We start from the raw sequence: 15,808 nt of genomic DNA, 5'->3' as shown, positions 1-15,808 counted from the left end.
CTGCCTGCCTGCCTGCCTGCCTGCCTGCCTGGGCGCCGTCCGTCCGTCCGTGATGACCGCCAGGCTTCGTCTCGTCTGCCTGTTGCTCTCAGGTGAGCCTTTCTACCTTTGCTGCTGAGGTTCAAGACTAGACCTTACCTTTTGTTTCCTCCGGTGTGTTTTCATATCAACCGTCGATTCACAATCGAACACCCCTGATTTGGTCGGATAACAATGCATAGACTGAAAACATTGGTGGAAAAGACTCCCGAATCACAGCAGCATCTTTAGATTTCATTGCTTAGACCCCCTATCAAACCAACAGCCGGGGGCCATTTGCGGGCTGCAGGATGACATCTTGACGTGAGAGTTAGGGCCGCTTTGGTGCAGTCCCAACTGTCCCTGAGCTGGCTTAAGACAAGGCCTGCTCTGTGAGTAAACAAGCACAGACTTCCCCCGGCCAACTGGACACAGCGCCGCTTCGCCCTCAGTGTCTTCCGATCGCTCAATGTGACGGTGCGCGATTCAGGCCTCTAGTGGGCCCACGCCAGCTGCAGGGACAGAATCCCATTGGAGGAACTCGCCTTTAGCGCAAAGCGGCGCGACTCCAAAGTTTGCCAAAACGTCTTTGCACTCCAAGTAGGTAGGGCCTTTCTCTCCATTGCTCGCTGCCCAGCGAGGGCATCAAAAATGGTTGAAACTCCCAGCTCATTGTCGAGCGTATGTGCTGCCGCGATGGTGCAGGTGTGCTGGCGTGGCACCGCTGCGGGGTGTCTCTGCAGGTGGATCTTTCTCCCAGAGGGCCGCTCTTCAAACTGGGCGAGCGGCAACAGCTGGCGTGCTCCGTCAGCGACTGCCCCGTCACGCCCGTCATTTCGTGGACGCCGCTCGACGACAGACCGCTCAACGCCCGTGTACGGAAAGGGGACAACCTGTCGCTGCTCACCTTTGAACCCGTGGATATGGAGCACGAAGGTCCCCTGCTGTGTAAAGTCACCTGTGGGGAGCAGCACAAACAGGCCAAAACACACATCAGACTTTACGGTCAGCTCGAGCACGCTCGTGACAGCCTGACACGCACGGAGCTAGAAGGATCGATTGATTCATTAGCCGTCAGTCACGTCATCAGCGCTTTGGTCTTTCAGCCTTCCCGTCAGACCCGGAGATCCGAGGTCATGACCCCGTCCGCGCAGGGGAGGAGTCTACACTGACGTGTCAACTGCGTGACCTTTACCCTGCCGAGATGCTGACTCTAGATTGGCTGAGGGGAGGTCAGGTGGTGCGCAGCGTGCCGGGAGAGGCCGGGGCCACCTCCGTCCAATCAGCTTACACCTTCACGCCCCAGAGGGCGGAGTCTGGCGAGAACCTCACCTGCAGAGCCACCCTTGAACTGCACAACCTGCCCCCCTCAGAACGCACCCGGCAGACCGTCGCTCGCCTCCACGTGACATGTAAGTACGATGCTGATGTGTGATGCTATGTTGGCCTGCCAGTTGGCGTTGCTATGGCAGCCATGATGATGATGATGATGATGGCAGCGTGCTTCTCTACAGTCGCGCCGGTGGTGACGGCGCTGTCGGACCCCGGCACGGTGTCGTCGGGGTCCGTCCTGATCCTGAGCTGTTCGGCGTCTGGCAACCCCGCACCTGTACTCACGTGGACCTTCAGACCCGAGGATGGCGGGCCGTTGCAGGTCAAAGGTCACAGTGAGAAGCTCGTGCTGGCCGCGCAGGCGGGAGAGTTTCGCTGCGAGGCCCGCAACCGCGAGGGAAAAGACAGCAAGGCTGTCCGCGTGCGCGTCAACGGTGAGAAGCTACTCTGTGCGCGCTCGTGCACAGCTGGCAAGAGGTCACGGGTCAGCAGGCGTGACTGCCATTTTGGGCTGCCCGCAGCTTCGCCCAGCAACACCTCCATGTCGGTGAGCCCGGGTCGGGAGCTTATGGAGGGCCAGCGTGTCAACTTTACCTGTCGCTCCCGTGGAGCACCGCCCCCCGTCCTGGTGCTGAGTAGGGAGGGGGTGGAGCTTTGGAGGTCTGACTCCACCCCCTGGCTAACCTTTAGCCTGTCTGTGCGACCCGAAGACGCTGGCCAGTACCGATGCGACGCCAGCAACCCCTTGGGAACGCAACGCGCTACACAAAATGTCACTGTGGCGGGTAAGAACCGCAAGCATACGCAATTGGGTGACGACGACACACAAACCGTGCAACTGCGACAGGGTCATTTGATGCCATCTTTCACATGGCATGACATCTTTCACATTCTTTGACATCATTTGTCTTCTCTTATGAAATATGGCAGATGAGCTGAGTTGAATGGTTCTTGGTTGCAAGATGACCAGAACTTTTCATTTCGTTGCTGTTCATTTGCATTTCTTTCATCGTAATGCAAAAGAGTCGTCAGAGAAAGCACACGTTGCAAAAGACTCAAGGCGGTGGGCATTTTGGCCGGCCACAGGGATGCAATCCCAATCTTGTCCTGTGCACATGTTTGCCGAAGCTCCTCCCAGGAACACAACGGTGGTGGTCGCGCCATCGGCGGCAGTGTCGGCGGGCCAGAACGTTACAGTGTCCTGCCGGAGCACAGGCTTCCCTCCGCCGGACGTCGTCCTGGAGAGAGCAGCCGACGGGACGCGGCGCCGCTCCGCCGACGGCATCTTCCGATTGCTCAATGTGACAGTGCGCGATTCGGGCCTCTACCGGGTCAACGCCAGCAACCTCTTGGGCCACCAGGTCCGAGCGTTCCGCCTCAGCGTGACAGGTGCCGCTTTGGCTGCCCTAAGCTTTGCCCTTGTTTTCTGTTGGGCCAACTTCTACTGGGGTCTTTGTGTTTCAGAGCCCGGTGCTCGGACTCTGCCCGCTCTCGCCGCCATCCTGGTGCCCGTTGCCGCCGCACTGGTCCTGGACCACCTCAGAAGGTCCAAAAAGAAAGGGTCCTACCGGCTGACGTCCTCCACCCCTGCGCCTGAACAGCACCCTTTCAGCGCTTGAATGCCACAGCCTGCAAAGACCCCCGACCCCAGCCACCACGTGCGCCCTTTCAGCGCTTGAACGCTGCAGCCCGCAAAGACCCCCGACCACACCTGCCCGCCTGAAGTGGCCATTTTTGCCACTGTTGACTTGTCAAATGAGGTTGCAGAACCCTCGCTCGCTCGCCAATGCTTACATTGGAGCTCATCAACTTGGAATAAAGAAAGGGCCAGTGAGGCAGTCAAGGTGGCCAGCTCTCTGCCCAATTTGTCTTGCAAGGCTGCCTTTGCTGGCAAGCGGCCAGAGAGCCCCTGAACGGGGTTTGTGCTCATTGGTGGCCAGAGTTTGTGTCCCGGTTCCCAGCCTGTGCGCGAGCTGGGCCTTGGTGTTTACCAGGCAACAGAAAGCGTCGTTGGGGAGCTACTCTGCAAATGTTGGGTGTGCTGTGTTTTTCCACCTGCGACCTGTGACCCTTTTGCAGGCCACGAACAATGATTGTGCTGCATGTCAGCGTTTCAATGTCCCTCCTGATGCATCCTGCTTGCCCGCTTGCAAACTTAAATTCGGCTGAATAAGATCATCTTTTGATCTTGGAAGACGTGAGGCGTTGAGCAGGAGTTTTGGCTTCCGTCCCATTCCACGCCGACCGAGGAGATTTGATGAATCAGCAGTACGGAGGTGGCCGGATCGCGCCCGTCCCTCAGTCTTTTCTAAGATAATAAACGATGCGATAAGCCACACGTGCGCGGGCTTACACAAACAACAACGCAGTCGTGCACACAGGCATTATTCCAGATTTTCTTTTTCTCTTAACTGGGGCTTCACAAATGTCAGGCGCACAAAGTCACAGGCACGGCCGTTCACAGGCGCACTCTGCGGGCGTCAGTCCCAAAGCTGTCCTGCACTGCCATCTGCCGTTCACATCAAGTGCAGCAGCCCACCGGAAGTGCCCTTTAGTGATGTGAATTCCAGTTCTTTTAGGTGAACCGAATCTTTAGAATCAGTTCACTCAAAATATTCGTTCAAACGAATCGTTCTGCGAATCGTCCCATACACAACCCATACACATCAAACAATACAACTACCCCCCCCAAAAAAAAGAATTATATATAATAATAATTGGCTCGGGGAATTAACACATTTCTTTCTATAATACAACACCTACACACTGATCCGTTGGCAACGGCCACTCACCTGGTCGTGAACGGGAAGTTGCGTCACTGACTCGTCACTGAACGGGTAACGCAATTCACGACTCGTGAACGGGAAGTGACGTCATTTTATTCTTCGTTTTGTTTTACGGCTCGGTGGCACCAGCTTCAAAGGGCATTACCGACACCTGCTGGGCGAGGTCATATGAACTAAAAAAACAAAACAAATCACTTTTGGAAGTGATTCGTTCACCGAAAAGATTCGTTCTTTTGAACGAATCGTTCACTCACGAGCCAACACTACTGGCCTTTCTCGGCATTTGTTGGGAAATCCACGCGAGCGGAAACGTTGCACTAGCTTAACGTTTGTTTGTACGCGCGCACGCTTGCCGTCTGCGTCTATGTGTCTGTGTGACAAGCATGTTGCCTTTATCCATCAAGGACGACGAGTACAAACCCGCCAAGTTCAATTTGCTGCTCAAGCTGTCAGGATGGATCAGGTAAGCGACGATGCTAACGCGGCCAGCACGCAACACGAGCGCAAAAAGAAAGCAGGAAGTCAACGTGCTCGTTTTGTTTTCTTTTGTTGCTGTGGGGGCGGGATACATTGACGTGCTTTTATGCGTTCCCAGGTCCATTTTGTCCGACAAAACGTCGAGAAATTTGTTTTTCTTCTTGTGCTTGAATCTTTCCTTCGCCTTTGTGGAGCTGAGTTACGGCATCTGGAGCAACAGGTAAGTCGAAAAACGTGCAAAGACAGAACAGCAGAAAGCAACGGGTGCGGTGCATTCGCCCCGTCCGGCGCTTGCTTGCCGTGGATGTGCCACGTATGTTGCCTGTGAGTGCCCAGGAAGTGACGCGACAAGAGGAACAACGGTGCATTCGGGGGAAGTGGGACTTCCCATTTCCAACCGGGAAAAGTGCAATGGGAACATCCGAGTTGCAAAGTGTGGACTATGAGAATGCTATCGCGTATGCCTTCAGTCTAGGTCTGATCTCGGACTCGTTCCACATGTTTTTCGACTGCACGGCCCTGCTGGCGGGCCTGGCGGCCTCTGTCGTCTCCAGGTGGCGCTCCAATGACAGCTTCTCTTACGGGTGAGCTGTGGCCTGACGACCTGCCCGCACCCGAACCTCTAACCTAACCGTATGTGTCAGCTATGTCAGAGCCGAGGTCATAGGCGGCTTCGTCAACGGACTCTTCCTCATCTTTACCGCTTTCTTCATCTTCTCCGAAGGCGTCGAGGTAACGTACGCACACGCACTCACGTGAACAAAACGTGGAAGTGGCACGTGCGTAACTCGATTACGCATGCGACAGAGAGCTCTGGAGCCTCCGGACGTTCATCACGAGCGTCTTCTTCCCGTCTCAGTGGCCGGCCTGCTCGTCAACCTGGTGGGAATATTTGTTTTCCAACACGGAGGACACGCGCACTCGCACGGAGAGCAAGGTAACGCGCTCGTGCGCTCCACCGCAACCACTTTTTGCAAAACTTGGAAGAGTCGCACTTTGATGTAGGAGTTGCGCACTTGAATGGTGTTGACGTGACAACTGGTCCGAGCCCACCGCCTCGTTCTTTGTCCCCACAGGTCACGGACACAGCCATTCGTTGTTTAACGGCAGCGTCGGCCACGGCCACCGTGACAGCCACGCTCACGGTGGCCACGGCCACCATGGCAGCCACGCTCACGGTGGCCACGACGGGCACGACGGGCACGGCGGTCATGCCTACGAAGACCACGCCAGTCACCGCGCCAGTCACCACGGGCATGGTCACCATGATCCTGACGGTAGGTTACTTGATAATGATGCGTGTTGTGATTTAGATGAATGATATCATTGAAAATAAATAGTCTCTTTTTAAATACAAAACTAAACTGACAATTTGTGACACTGAAAAGCATTCGTGTCGCATGATGACATCACATGACGTGCCCATCATACGAAAACTGATTTGCGTTGACAGACGAGCGTCGAGCGGGTTCCAGTAAACAGATCCTCCAAGGTGAGGCACTCCTACCGCAAAGCCAACTGCACTTTTTTTTTTTTGCTGATGTCACTTGTGGTGTGCCCGCGCGCGTGCGTCAGGTGTGCTGCTGCACATAATGGCCGACACTCTGGGCAGTGTGGGCGTGATAGTTTCAGCTCTTCTGATGCAGAATTACAACTTGATGATAGCTGACCCCATCTGCTCCATGCTCATTGCGATTCTCATCGGAGTCAGGTGATGCGGGGCTCGCACGCACGCACGCACGCACGCACGCACGCACTCGCCACTTTGCGGAAGCACCTGACAGAGTCTTTGTCTGTCAGTGTGGTCCCATTGCTGCGAGAGTCCATCGGCATCCTGATGCAGAGAACGCCGCCGTCCCTGGAGCACGCCCTCCCCGAGTGCTATCAGCGGGTAGGTGGCGGCGCCGCCTGCCGGTCCCAGGGTGCCCGTGTAACGCGTGCGCCTCCGCATTCAGGTGCAGCAGCTGGAGGGCGTGTACAACGTGCAGCAGCCACACTTCTGGACCTTGTGCAGCGACGTCTACGTGGGAACCCTCAGAGTGGCCGTGGCCCCCGACACCGACGCCCGCTGGATACTCAGCCAGACGCACAACATCTTCACACAGGTCGTTGGCCTGGCCACGTTGCCGTACACGCGCGCGTCCTGTCCCGGTCCCGTCCAAATTGCGCAAGAGTTGAACTTGGCTCGTTGTGTTCTTTTTTTTGGTTCTCTGACAAGATTTTGAAGATGCTGGGGCACCGCTCCATGCCGGCCATCGGGTGCAAGTGTTTCTCTGCTCAACTTAATTTGTGTTTCGCAGTGTCAGCAAACTTTGTTTGATTCTGCCGGGCCCATATATATATATATGTGTGTGTGTGTGGCCGAATTCAACTAATATGGGCAAGGCAATGTCACATTTGTGTGTCTTAAGTATCGGTTGCCGATATCAGCGTCCTTCACCGTGACTCGATACCCTGAATCGGCCAGGAGTAGTTGAATAATTTGTGTGCGTGTCGAAGGCACTTTTTTGTATGTTTTTGTTTTAAATCAGGTCAGAAGTGGCTTTGCTTTACCTTTTTCTGCTGCGGTGCCCCCTGCAGGTGGGCGTTCGGCAGCTCTACGTGCAAATTGACATGGCCGCCATGTAGAGGCTCCTCCTCTCTGGACTCTGGGACCAATGGCAGTCTGTGGCGTTGATCTCTGATCTCATCCATCCCCCGGGGTCACGGAGGGACCTTTTATGGATGGGGCCTGACTGTGATGAACCTGGCCGGACCGACCGCCCTACCCCCTCCGTTCAGCCCAGCCCTGCCCACTTGGAGCAAATTGTGGGAAAGTGCCTTGGCTATTCAGCATGGCCCCGCCCCCTGACACAATGCTGCTAGCTGATTGGACCGTGTGCCCACGTGCGCCCACGTGCGCCCACGTGCCAATCTATGTGACCAGTCCCCAACAATAATAAAAGGTTGTTTGAGGTCAATCGTCATTGTTTGATGACACATTTAGTTGATGTCATTGAATTCCAGGCCGACAGGAAAAAAGACGCATGTTTGTGTGTCACAGATCACACCGACATTTTTTTTGCAATATTTTTGATTTCAATCGTTTATTTCGGCAAGCACAACACATTTATTACAGTTCCATTTGACATGAATTGTGGAAAAGGGAAGTGGCTGGAATCAATTTGCTTATCTAGGCCCCTCCCGACTTGGACCAGGGTTTCAATGTCTGACACAATCTACATTATAGATTATGAAGAGAGAGCAGCAGCAATGTGTACATCTTCTGTTAGGTTAGAGTCTACAATTATTGTATTCAATGCCGCGTATGCGCCGCATATGCTGACGTCGGACCCGTTGTAAGTTTCAAAAGTCAAAGTCCGCTTTATTGTCAATTTCTTCACGTTAAGGCACACAAAGAGATCAAAATGACGTTTCCCACCGTCCCACGGTGACTAGACACAGTACACGACACTCACAATCAAATAGCACAAAGAGTAAAAACGAACAGACAAGAGCAACGAATAAGTAATAAGCAAACAACCCAAATAAATAATAACTAAATAAATTAATGGACAAATAAGAGCAGCAAAATAGAGCAAGCGCGCTAATAGCAGACAGCCAGATCATAGTGCAAAAGAACAGGACGTCATGCAGCAGAGGGGGGAGGGAATTCAGGATCCGGACAGATTGGAGTACGAAGCTGTTGACGAGTCTGGTGGTGCGGGAGCGCAGGCATCTGTACCTCTTCCTAGAGGGCAGAAGTACAAACAAAGAGTGAGCGGGGTGACTCACATCACACACAATCGCGGCCGCTTTGCGGGTGAGACGGGAGGCGTAAACTTCCTTCAGGGAGGGGAGTGGAGCCCCGAGGATTTTACTCCTTCATGGGCCTTCATGTTGTACTCAGGGCAGCCACCACCCCACACAGCGATACAACTGGAGAGGACACTCTCAATGGTGCCACGGTAGAATGTGGTCATGACGGCGGGAGGAGCACTTGCTCGCCTGAGTTTCCGCAGAAAGTACAGGCGGCGCTGGGCTGGTTGGTGGTCCAGGAGAGGTCCTCACTGATGTGCACCCCCAGGAATCTGGTGCTGCTCACTCTCTCCACCACAGCACCGTCGACGGTCAGCGGCAGGTGGTGGGCGTGACCCTTCCGGAAGTCAATGATAATCTCCTTGGTCTTGTTGACGTTCAGCAGGAGGTCGTTGTCCCTGCACCACGCGGCCAAAAGGTCGACCTCCGATCTGTAGTGAGTCTCGTCGCTACCGGTGATCAGACCCGCCACGGCGGTGTGGTGGGCATATTTCAGCACGCGGTTGCTGCTGCTGTAGGTCGCGGTGCGGTCATGCGTCAGCCTCTGACAGTAGCCAGACTGTCACATGTGTTGTAAACTACTTTTGAAATGCAATAAAAAGACAATTCAACACTTGGAGTGACGAAACTTTACTGAGGTCTGATGATGTCATTTTCTGTCTGCATCAACACGACAAACACAAGGACAGTAATGACTCTAAGCCACGCCCACCCAAACAGGAAGTCTCCGCCATTCACATAGCTTAACTTATACGTGGACTGTTAAGCTCAATCAATGACAAAGGTGGACGTCATCAGCGAGTGATGCGGGCGCACATCTCGGTTTTATTTGAACGTGACGACACAAACGGAGCATTGCTCAATTGTGGACTTCCCGTTAGAATGCTCCTGTGGCCGTTGATGCCGAGCTAAGCTAACACGGTGTTTCCTAGGCGGCACAATCACGAGCAAAAAACGTGCAACCTTGCTAATGCAAGAGAACAAAAATCATCTTAATGATTAAAAAAGTCATTTGAGCTTTACTTGAAAACCAGAGAGAGTGTAAACAGATTGACAACTTCACATTGCAGACCTTAGCATATTAGCTGGCATGCGAGTCGCAGGGTTTCATGCACTTGTCAGTAAAAGTCAGTTTGGAATTATTTGTCAATATTCACAAGCTAACAACATCCCGCAGCGTTAGCGTCTCTGGAAAGAGTTCATTGGCCACGGTCGGTCTTTGTAGCGGGGTCTACCCCTGCCGTTGAGCCGTTGCTGAGGCCGTCTGGCCCAGGGGGCTCAACCGGGTTCCCAGTGGCGCTTTGGCCCACCGAGTAGCTCTTCTTGGGCGGCCTGGGCGGGGCCACCGCCGATCTGGCCTGCCGCTGGGCGTGGGCCCAGAGCGGCGGCCTAGTCGGGGCGGCGGGCACAGCGTCCTGCTTACGAGAAAGGACGGGGCTACTTTGTTCCCTTTGTTTCTCCGAGAGCGCCGGCTCTTTGGGGTCGGCCGACCGGAGGGGCGGGTCCTGCCCCACGCTGCTCTGCGTGGCGGGAATCTCACAGCTGTCGGTGCGGCGGCGAGATGACTCGTGCATCCGACCGGTCGCCACCACCGCCTTCATCGCCGCCTGCCGCGTTACAGTCACACGACGGGCGCATTAGGCCATACGCCGTAGCATGTACGCTCACGCAACCGTGGCTCGGCACACGCAAGATGAGGCCACACGTGACTGGGTAATGCGACGTATGCGACGGACGGTTGCTTGAGCGGCGGCGCAGAGCGTCTCGTAGCGCTCGGGCAATGATGTCACGTGACGTCCTTTGACGCGAGCCGCTGCGCTTTGGACAAGCTCACCTTCAGTTTGCGTCTGGCGTTGAACTCTCGCAGCTTCCTGTGTGCCGTGTCCATGTGCGAGAAGCGCGCCGCCTTGCCCAGCACCCATGGGTGCTGCAGGGCCTGGCGCACACTCAGGCGCTTGCCTGGGTCTAACACAATCAGCTTGCTCACCTGTGTGCGACATTGGCTTCGCTAACGGTCGAAGCAAACGGACCAGCCGATAAACGGCGGCCACTCACCAGGTCCTTGGCGTCGAGCGAGACGTCGTCCCACCAAGGGGAGACAAACTCGTAGTCACAGTTGAGAATGCGCGTGTACATGTACTGGTCCCCTCGTGCGTCGAAGAAGGGCTCGAACCCGCACAGCCTGCCAGCGCCCCGCCCCCACAGAGGTCAGCGCCCTGTCTGTCGCCGCTCGTGCCTGGCCAAGCGCGTAACTCACAGGATGTAGAGGATGACGCCTACTGACCACATGTCCACTTCTGGTCCGTAAGCATTTCCTCGAAGAATCTCAGGAGCTCAAAAGACAAACAAAGCAAGAAAAAGGTGAGGCGGCCACGACGCGCCACAGCATTGTCTTCCCCTGAGGAGGAGGCACGTAGCGGAGGCGCAGTCACCACAGTATCCGGGCGTGCCGCACACAGTCTTCATGGTCGCCCGCTCGTCGATTATTTTGGAAAGACCAAAGTCCGCTGAAAGATAACGGCGGCACGCAAGGTCGATGCGGACAGAGTGTGCGCTCGTCAACAAAGGCGGGCGGCGCTCACCGATCTTGAGCGGGGCGTGGAGCGAGAGGTCGGCATAGAGCAAGTTCTCCGGTTTGAGGTCGCGATGCACCACGCCATTCTCATGCAGGTACTGACGCACGCAAACACCACTTATTATTCACCATCAAAAAGCCATGACAACAATATTGAAGACAAAGAAATACAAGTGTTTCATTCACAAAATACTTTTCACATTGAAAAAACAAGGATACATCGTGCGTGTGAAGGTGAAGAAGCTGAATAAATACTCTGGGAATGATACAGAATGATGATGAATGATTTCTCAAATTTGGATGTACTGTGTGCAGCGACAATGAAGGTGATTCCAAATAAAGTTGGAACGGGTTGAATCGGTCCAATAATGAAGGAATTAGAAGGGTTTAACAAGATTTGGTCAAATTTGGGATGAATTTTAAAGTTGAAGAGTTTGAATTTTTGATAAATGGGGACTTGTGGAAGCATAAGATGCACAATTAAAAGTTGGTCAAAAAATCTAGAAATTAGATGGGAAAAACAAAATGATGTTAAATTTGACGTGAATTTCAAAATCTCAAGTTATGGGATACGTAGGCAAAAGATGAAAGAAACTATGACTATTATGCGGCTCGCGACAAAAAAGAGTTTGACACCCCTGGTATAGAATAACATAAGTGTGAAGGCCCTTGCCCTCACACTTATTAAAATTGTCTTTGAAAATTCATTTGAAACATTTGTATTGTCAAAACAATGAGCGGAGAAGGACGTCCACTTGCACTCACAGCAACGCGCGGGATCCAGGTCATCTATGGCCCACGCGTGCACTTTTAATCCCGGGTGATCGTGTTAATCTGTAGAGCAGCTGGATGTTGCATAAGAAGACGCTACGCGATGATGGCACGACAGCGAGTGAGCTGGAAGCTAAACGCTAACGGCGCTAAAGCAACGGATGAAAGACGACGGCAGGCCGACGGCAGGTCGACGAAGGCGGCTCGTGCGCCATCGGCTATGCTAGCCTAGTGCAAATCAGGCCGTTTTCCGGTCACCTCTCGAGTCCGCAAAATTGCCCGATCATTTTGCAATCACGCACCACCGGGAGTTTTCAAATCGGCAGAGTTTAGGGCGGGAGAGGCGATGGACGTCGTCGGATGACGGACGTGGATACTGTTGCGAGGCGAATGCTTAAATGGAGATCGGGAGATGGAAACAAACGAGTCGAAGCTTCCTTCCTCGTCACAACTCGCAAACCGTGTCAATGTTGATTCTTTGGATTGTGTTTGTTTTCGGATGTATTTGCTGATGTTTGTATGTTTCATGAGCTCCTCCGTTGTAAGTATTGGATATCTTTTTCTTTGATATTTGAAGACAGCAAATGCAACGCGAAGATCCTACCTACCGCCACGGCGTCCAGGATCTGTTTGATGACGTGGGCGGCATCTCGCTCGCTGTAGTAGCCGCGCTCCACAATCCTGAAAGGCAAAAGTCACGTGTGGGGGCGGCTGGCTGAAACGTCAACGCCACGCGCTGTGACCAATCACGCCGCGCGTCACGATCTGACACGTCGCGCCGCTTGTCAGGCAGGGACACCTGGAGTGAGGCATGACGGCAAATGTCACGACCTGTCAAAAAGCTCGCCTCCCGTCACCAGCTCCAGAATTAGAGCGATGTCTGTGTCCGTCTCGAAGATCTCCTTCAGTTGGATCTGAGGAGTAAAGAGCACATAGAAAAGAGCGTAGCGGCGGGATGCAACGGTGGCAGGAAGCGACGCCACGCTTACAATGTTGGGGTGCGAAAGACGCAGCAGGACACCAATCTCCGTGCGGACGATCTTCTTATCGATCTGCGGCTCAGGAAAACCGGCAAAGTCAGCGCGCAAGACCGGGCCGGTTGGTCAACTGAGGTGACGACCACTGACCGTCTTCTTGAGAACTTTGACGGCGTACGACTTCTTCTTCTCTTTCTCTTCGCAGCGATACACCACAGATGTGGCGCCTCTGAAAACACAACGCAACGCATCCTGCAAGTGCCTGCGCGTGTGTGCGTGCAGGTTTTGTGTCGTGTGTGTTTTGTATGTATGTGTGTGTGTGTGTGCGCCAGATGGCGGAAGAAGATCATGTCCATACAGGCCTGCCTGCCTGTTCTCCATGGCAACAGCACACCTGCTAACAGGCCTAGATGGCACTAACACATTTGTGCGTTTGCCTGGATGATGTTGTGCATAAAAAAACCCTAACCTAACTCAACTCTATGATTAGCCATTATGCTCTGCTCCTTCATCCAGGAGGACACCTGGCTGTTGCCGTGACAGCAATGCGCCATCACTTTGTTCTTCCTTCAGGATTGTTGATCTGAACTTTGACTGCCAAAATCATGATCACGTGACCAGGCTACGATCGTAACAATAAAAACCATCGCGACACTTTGAGCGAAAATCAGATCTGCACGCGCTTGTGTGTCGAGTTGGGGCTGTGGTTGTGTTCCTGGACGTTTGTGTGGTCGCTGAATGTCTTGTGATGAGGTGTTGGCTTGTTCTTGTCGCCCTGCGAACCCGAAACAACGCTCCATTGGTGTGGTGCGCATGCGTCCGTCCGTCCGTCCGTCCGTCCGGACTGACCTGCCCAATTCGGAGCCGAGTATGTAGAACTCCTCCACCGTCCCGTCCCTGCGCGAGCCGTCCACCCAGAAGTCCGCTGGCACCGCTTCTGAACCGGGCCGGGACGTCGGCATCTTGATCACGCGCGCCCTCCCAAATCCAAATGGCTCAGAGCGGGTCTTTAATTCCGCCTTTTGCTCCGTTTAAGACCCAAAACGTACAACAGACACGACCTGTTTTCCCTCTCCCTTCGTGTTTTTTTTTTTTTACTCCAGTCCGACACCTGAATCCGAAACCTGCTCAAACGCTGGTTCCGTTCGAACCATGATCGCGGCCGTCGCAGCCCCAGAAACAAGTCCGATCGGGTTCCGGTTTTAGAAGGGGAGGCGGTGGTCCAAATGGTTCTTTCTGATGGCTTGTGACGTGCGTGGTGTGATGTGATCTGCGGCGGCTGTAATCTCCTGGGCCCGCCCCCGACAGGACTAGGGCCAATCTGAGCCTCGCCATTGGGCGCTTGAGCTGTCACTTAAAACTGCATCTTCATGATGTCATTTCTTTAGACACATCTTAATTCAACTTCTCTTATTCTATACAGTAAATGACGATTCATTGGTTGAACGTTATGTTAGAAATTGTCCCAGTTCTTTCATGCTAGTAATTCTCAGTTGAACTATTTCATGTATGCCAGAAAGATCGATGCACAACTGTGGAGCCTTCCCTGCGAGATTGCGGAATAAGGTCTAACCTCCACCTCCAAGGTTCCTATGATATGACTCTGGGCTGGGCGCCCTCCTCTGCCTAGACTGTGTGATAATAATATGTGACCTTGTTGTAGTCTTAACTGAGATCAACTTCTACATATATGTGCAAAGGGTGTCGTAGAGACGGAAAAGCCAGTAAAAGCAAGAGATAGGTTAGTGCGATATGACGGCATAGCTCAAGCAAGCTACCATGCTAATCACAAGTGCGAAAGGGGCCTGCTGCTTGCTGCCTATTCGAACGTTTGTTTGATGAAGGAAGAGTCAGTCGCTGTGCTGCCGGAAATGGGCACCGGGGGCCGCGCCGCGCAAGTGCAGTCGACGTAAGGACGTGATGTCGTCATACGCAGCGTCACTTCACTTCCTGGTCGCAGACTGCTGAGTCGAATTGTTTCAGTGAAGGGCTGGCTCCAATTGACTTTCTTTTCAATGGCGTCGTCGGCGCGCTCGACGCTTGTTCTTCCCCTGGTGCTGCTTCTTCTTCCAGTCAGCCGACGGACATTTGCCGTTCTGGCGGCGCCGCCGCCGCAAACCGAAGAAGTGAGCGAAGCCACTGAGGCGAGTTCGAGCAACAGTAGCAGCGCAGCAGGAAATGGGGGAAGAGAAGGTCATACGCTAAGCGGCTTCAACGCGGACTCGTCGATGGTGCAGCGAGCCTTGTACGTGCTCGTCGCCATCACCGCCTTGGGCATGCTTTACTTCCTCGTCAGGGCAGTGCGGTGAGCATCGTGACGTCACTGTGTTGACGACCCGCAACTCCGCCAATATTTGCTCTACTCAATGACGAAATGCATTTTCTGCCTGCAGTGTGAAGAAGGCGCCCTCGAGGAAGACGTATGGCCTGCTGGCCCACTCGGAGGACACGTTGGCGCTGACGACGACGGCGGCGAGTGACGACGACGACGACGACGACGATAACACGCTCTACGAAGCTCGCATTCTCCGCAGGTCAGAGGTCACGCCGTCACTCTGACCTTTGAGCTCAGATGAGTGGCGACTGACATCCTCCGAAGTAAAATTGGCCAAAGACTTTGTTTTATTCGTATTTTTTGGGTGGTATGTTTGGGGTTTTGTTGTTTCTTTGATCAATATTCATTCCTTTTACTTTCACTTGGAAATATTTATATACACGTCATCTATTTTTTGTTTTTGCTGCTGCTGTTTGCCAAAGAGGAAGCTGAGCCATCTGACTGTCAAGCACATTTGCTCATCCTGGTGATGAGCATCATGGGCTGCTGATGTTTTTGGTAATGGGTGACAGGTGTATCGCTGGTGTTTGATCGACAGGTCTCGTCCGGATCAAAGCATTCAGTTTCTTCTCTAATTCAAATAAAAATGGCGACTTTTCTATGATTGAACAATCTTTTTTGTCTGTGCCATCATTTCCATATTTGTGTTTATCAACGCGACTGGACAAAACCCTCATTTTCAGTGAGTCTTTTAGATCTTTTATCTCTAATGCTCGCTATGCCAATAGTAATTACCTTC

The 15,808-nt window shown here is 53.4% G+C and overlaps 4 protein-coding genes across 8 annotated transcripts; 3 read left to right on the top strand and 1 right to left on the bottom strand.

Annotated features, from left to right (window-relative positions):
* Positions 1-37: 37 nt before the first annotated feature.
* Positions 38-3,298, top strand: vcam1b (vascular cell adhesion molecule 1b). Of its 3 annotated transcripts, XM_085927248.1 has the most exons (7): positions 38-92; positions 724-1,023; positions 1,125-1,430; positions 1,533-1,784; positions 1,872-2,135; positions 2,479-2,739; positions 2,815-3,298. In XM_085927248.1, exons 1-7 carry the CDS (start codon positions 53-55, stop codon positions 2,967-2,969), a joined length of 1,578 nt encoding a protein of 525 aa, XP_085783374.1. In that variant the 5' UTR covers positions 38-52; the 3' UTR covers positions 2,970-3,298. The 3 variants fall into 3 exon arrangements, with proteins under 3 accessions (XP_085783374.1, XP_085783373.1, XP_085783372.1); XM_085927247.1 differs by having other exon boundaries at positions 52-1,023; positions 1,533-2,135; positions 2,479-2,711; XM_085927246.1 differs by having other exon boundaries at positions 52-1,023; positions 1,533-2,135.
* A 1,056-nt stretch (positions 3,299-4,354) lies between these two features.
* Positions 4,355-7,628, top strand: slc30a7 (solute carrier family 30 member 7). The gene is made up of 11 exons (XM_085927257.1): positions 4,355-4,599; positions 4,732-4,833; positions 5,084-5,197; positions 5,258-5,345; positions 5,421-5,550; positions 5,690-5,890; positions 6,067-6,105; positions 6,189-6,324; positions 6,414-6,504; positions 6,569-6,718; positions 7,194-7,628. The coding sequence occupies exons 1-11, from the start codon at positions 4,520-4,522 to the stop codon at positions 7,239-7,241; spliced, it is 1,179 nt and encodes a 392-aa protein (XP_085783383.1). The 5' UTR covers positions 4,355-4,519; the 3' UTR covers positions 7,242-7,628.
* Positions 7,629-9,208: 1,580 nt separating this feature from the next.
* On the bottom strand, positions 9,209-14,942 carry LOC147046679 (calcium/calmodulin-dependent protein kinase type IV). 3 transcript variants are annotated; one of them, XM_085927255.1, is made up of 11 exons: positions 13,584-14,942; positions 12,885-13,509; positions 12,747-12,809; positions 12,589-12,671; positions 12,366-12,438; positions 10,994-11,084; positions 10,844-10,918; positions 10,669-10,744; positions 10,467-10,593; positions 10,246-10,398; positions 9,209-10,018 (listed from the first exon to the last, which is right to left on the bottom strand). In XM_085927255.1, the coding sequence occupies exons 2-11, from the start codon at positions 13,113-13,115 to the stop codon at positions 9,611-9,613; spliced, it is 1,380 nt and encodes a 459-aa protein (XP_085783381.1). In that variant the 5' UTR covers positions 13,116-13,509; positions 13,584-14,942; the 3' UTR covers positions 9,209-9,610. The 3 variants fall into 3 exon arrangements, with proteins under 3 accessions (XP_085783381.1, XP_085783382.1, XP_085783380.1); XM_085927256.1 differs by having other exon boundaries at positions 12,885-12,963; positions 13,584-14,941; XM_085927254.1 differs by having other exon boundaries at positions 12,885-14,942.
* Positions 14,264-15,683, top strand: fam174c (family with sequence similarity 174 member C). Its single transcript, XM_085927258.1, has 2 exons — positions 14,264-15,039; positions 15,128-15,683. Exons 1-2 carry the CDS (start codon positions 14,750-14,752, stop codon positions 15,291-15,293), a joined length of 456 nt encoding a protein of 151 aa, XP_085783384.1. The 5' UTR covers positions 14,264-14,749; the 3' UTR covers positions 15,294-15,683.
* The last annotated feature ends 125 nt before the right edge of the window (positions 15,684-15,808 follow it).

Source organism: Syngnathus leptorhynchus, chromosome 13 (genome assembly GCF_054491065.1).
Source record: "Syngnathus leptorhynchus isolate UIUO chromosome 13, UIUO_Slep, whole genome shotgun sequence".
NCBI classification, from domain to species: domain Eukaryota; kingdom Metazoa; phylum Chordata; class Actinopteri; order Syngnathiformes; family Syngnathidae; genus Syngnathus; species Syngnathus leptorhynchus.
Note: the sequence above shows the minus strand (reverse complement) of the source record. Positions and strands in the feature narration are given on the sequence as shown.

Bases quoted from the DNA above. Each gene is read 5' to 3' on its own strand.
- vcam1b (XM_085927246.1), top strand. From the start codon at position 702: ATGTGCTGCCGCGATGGTGCAGGTGTGCTGGCGTGGCACCGCTGCGGG. The intron at 1,024-1,124 runs GTCAGCTCGAGC...TTGGTCTTTCAG, and splicing joins AACACACATCAGACTTTACG to CCTTCCCGTCAGACCCGGAG. The intron at 2,740-2,814 runs GTGCCGCTTTGG...TTTGTGTTTCAG, and splicing joins GTTCCGCCTCAGCGTGACAG to AGCCCGGTGCTCGGACTCTG.
- slc30a7 (XM_085927257.1), top strand. From the start codon at position 4,520: ATGTTGCCTTTATCCATCAAGGACGACGAGTACAAACCCGCCAAGTTC. The intron at 4,600-4,731 runs GTAAGCGACGAT...ATGCGTTCCCAG, and splicing joins AAGCTGTCAGGATGGATCAG to GTCCATTTTGTCCGACAAAA. The intron at 6,505-6,568 runs GTAGGTGGCGGC...CTCCGCATTCAG, and splicing joins TCCCCGAGTGCTATCAGCGG to GTGCAGCAGCTGGAGGGCGT.
- LOC147046679 (XM_085927254.1), bottom strand. From the start codon at position 13,115: ATGGAGAACAGGCAGGCAGGCCTGTATGGACATGATCTTCTTCCGCCA. The intron at 12,810-12,884 runs GTCAGTGGTCGT...CCTGAGCCGCAG, and splicing joins TCAAAGTTCTCAAGAAGACG to ATCGATAAGAAGATCGTCCG. The intron at 10,594-10,668 runs GTGAGTTACGCG...GGGCGCTGGCAG, and splicing joins GGCGTCATCCTCTACATCCT to GCTGTGCGGGTTCGAGCCCT.
- fam174c (XM_085927258.1), top strand. From the start codon at position 14,750: ATGGCGTCGTCGGCGCGCTCGACGCTTGTTCTTCCCCTGGTGCTGCTT. The intron at 15,040-15,127 runs GTGAGCATCGTG...TTCTGCCTGCAG, and splicing joins TTCCTCGTCAGGGCAGTGCG to TGTGAAGAAGGCGCCCTCGA.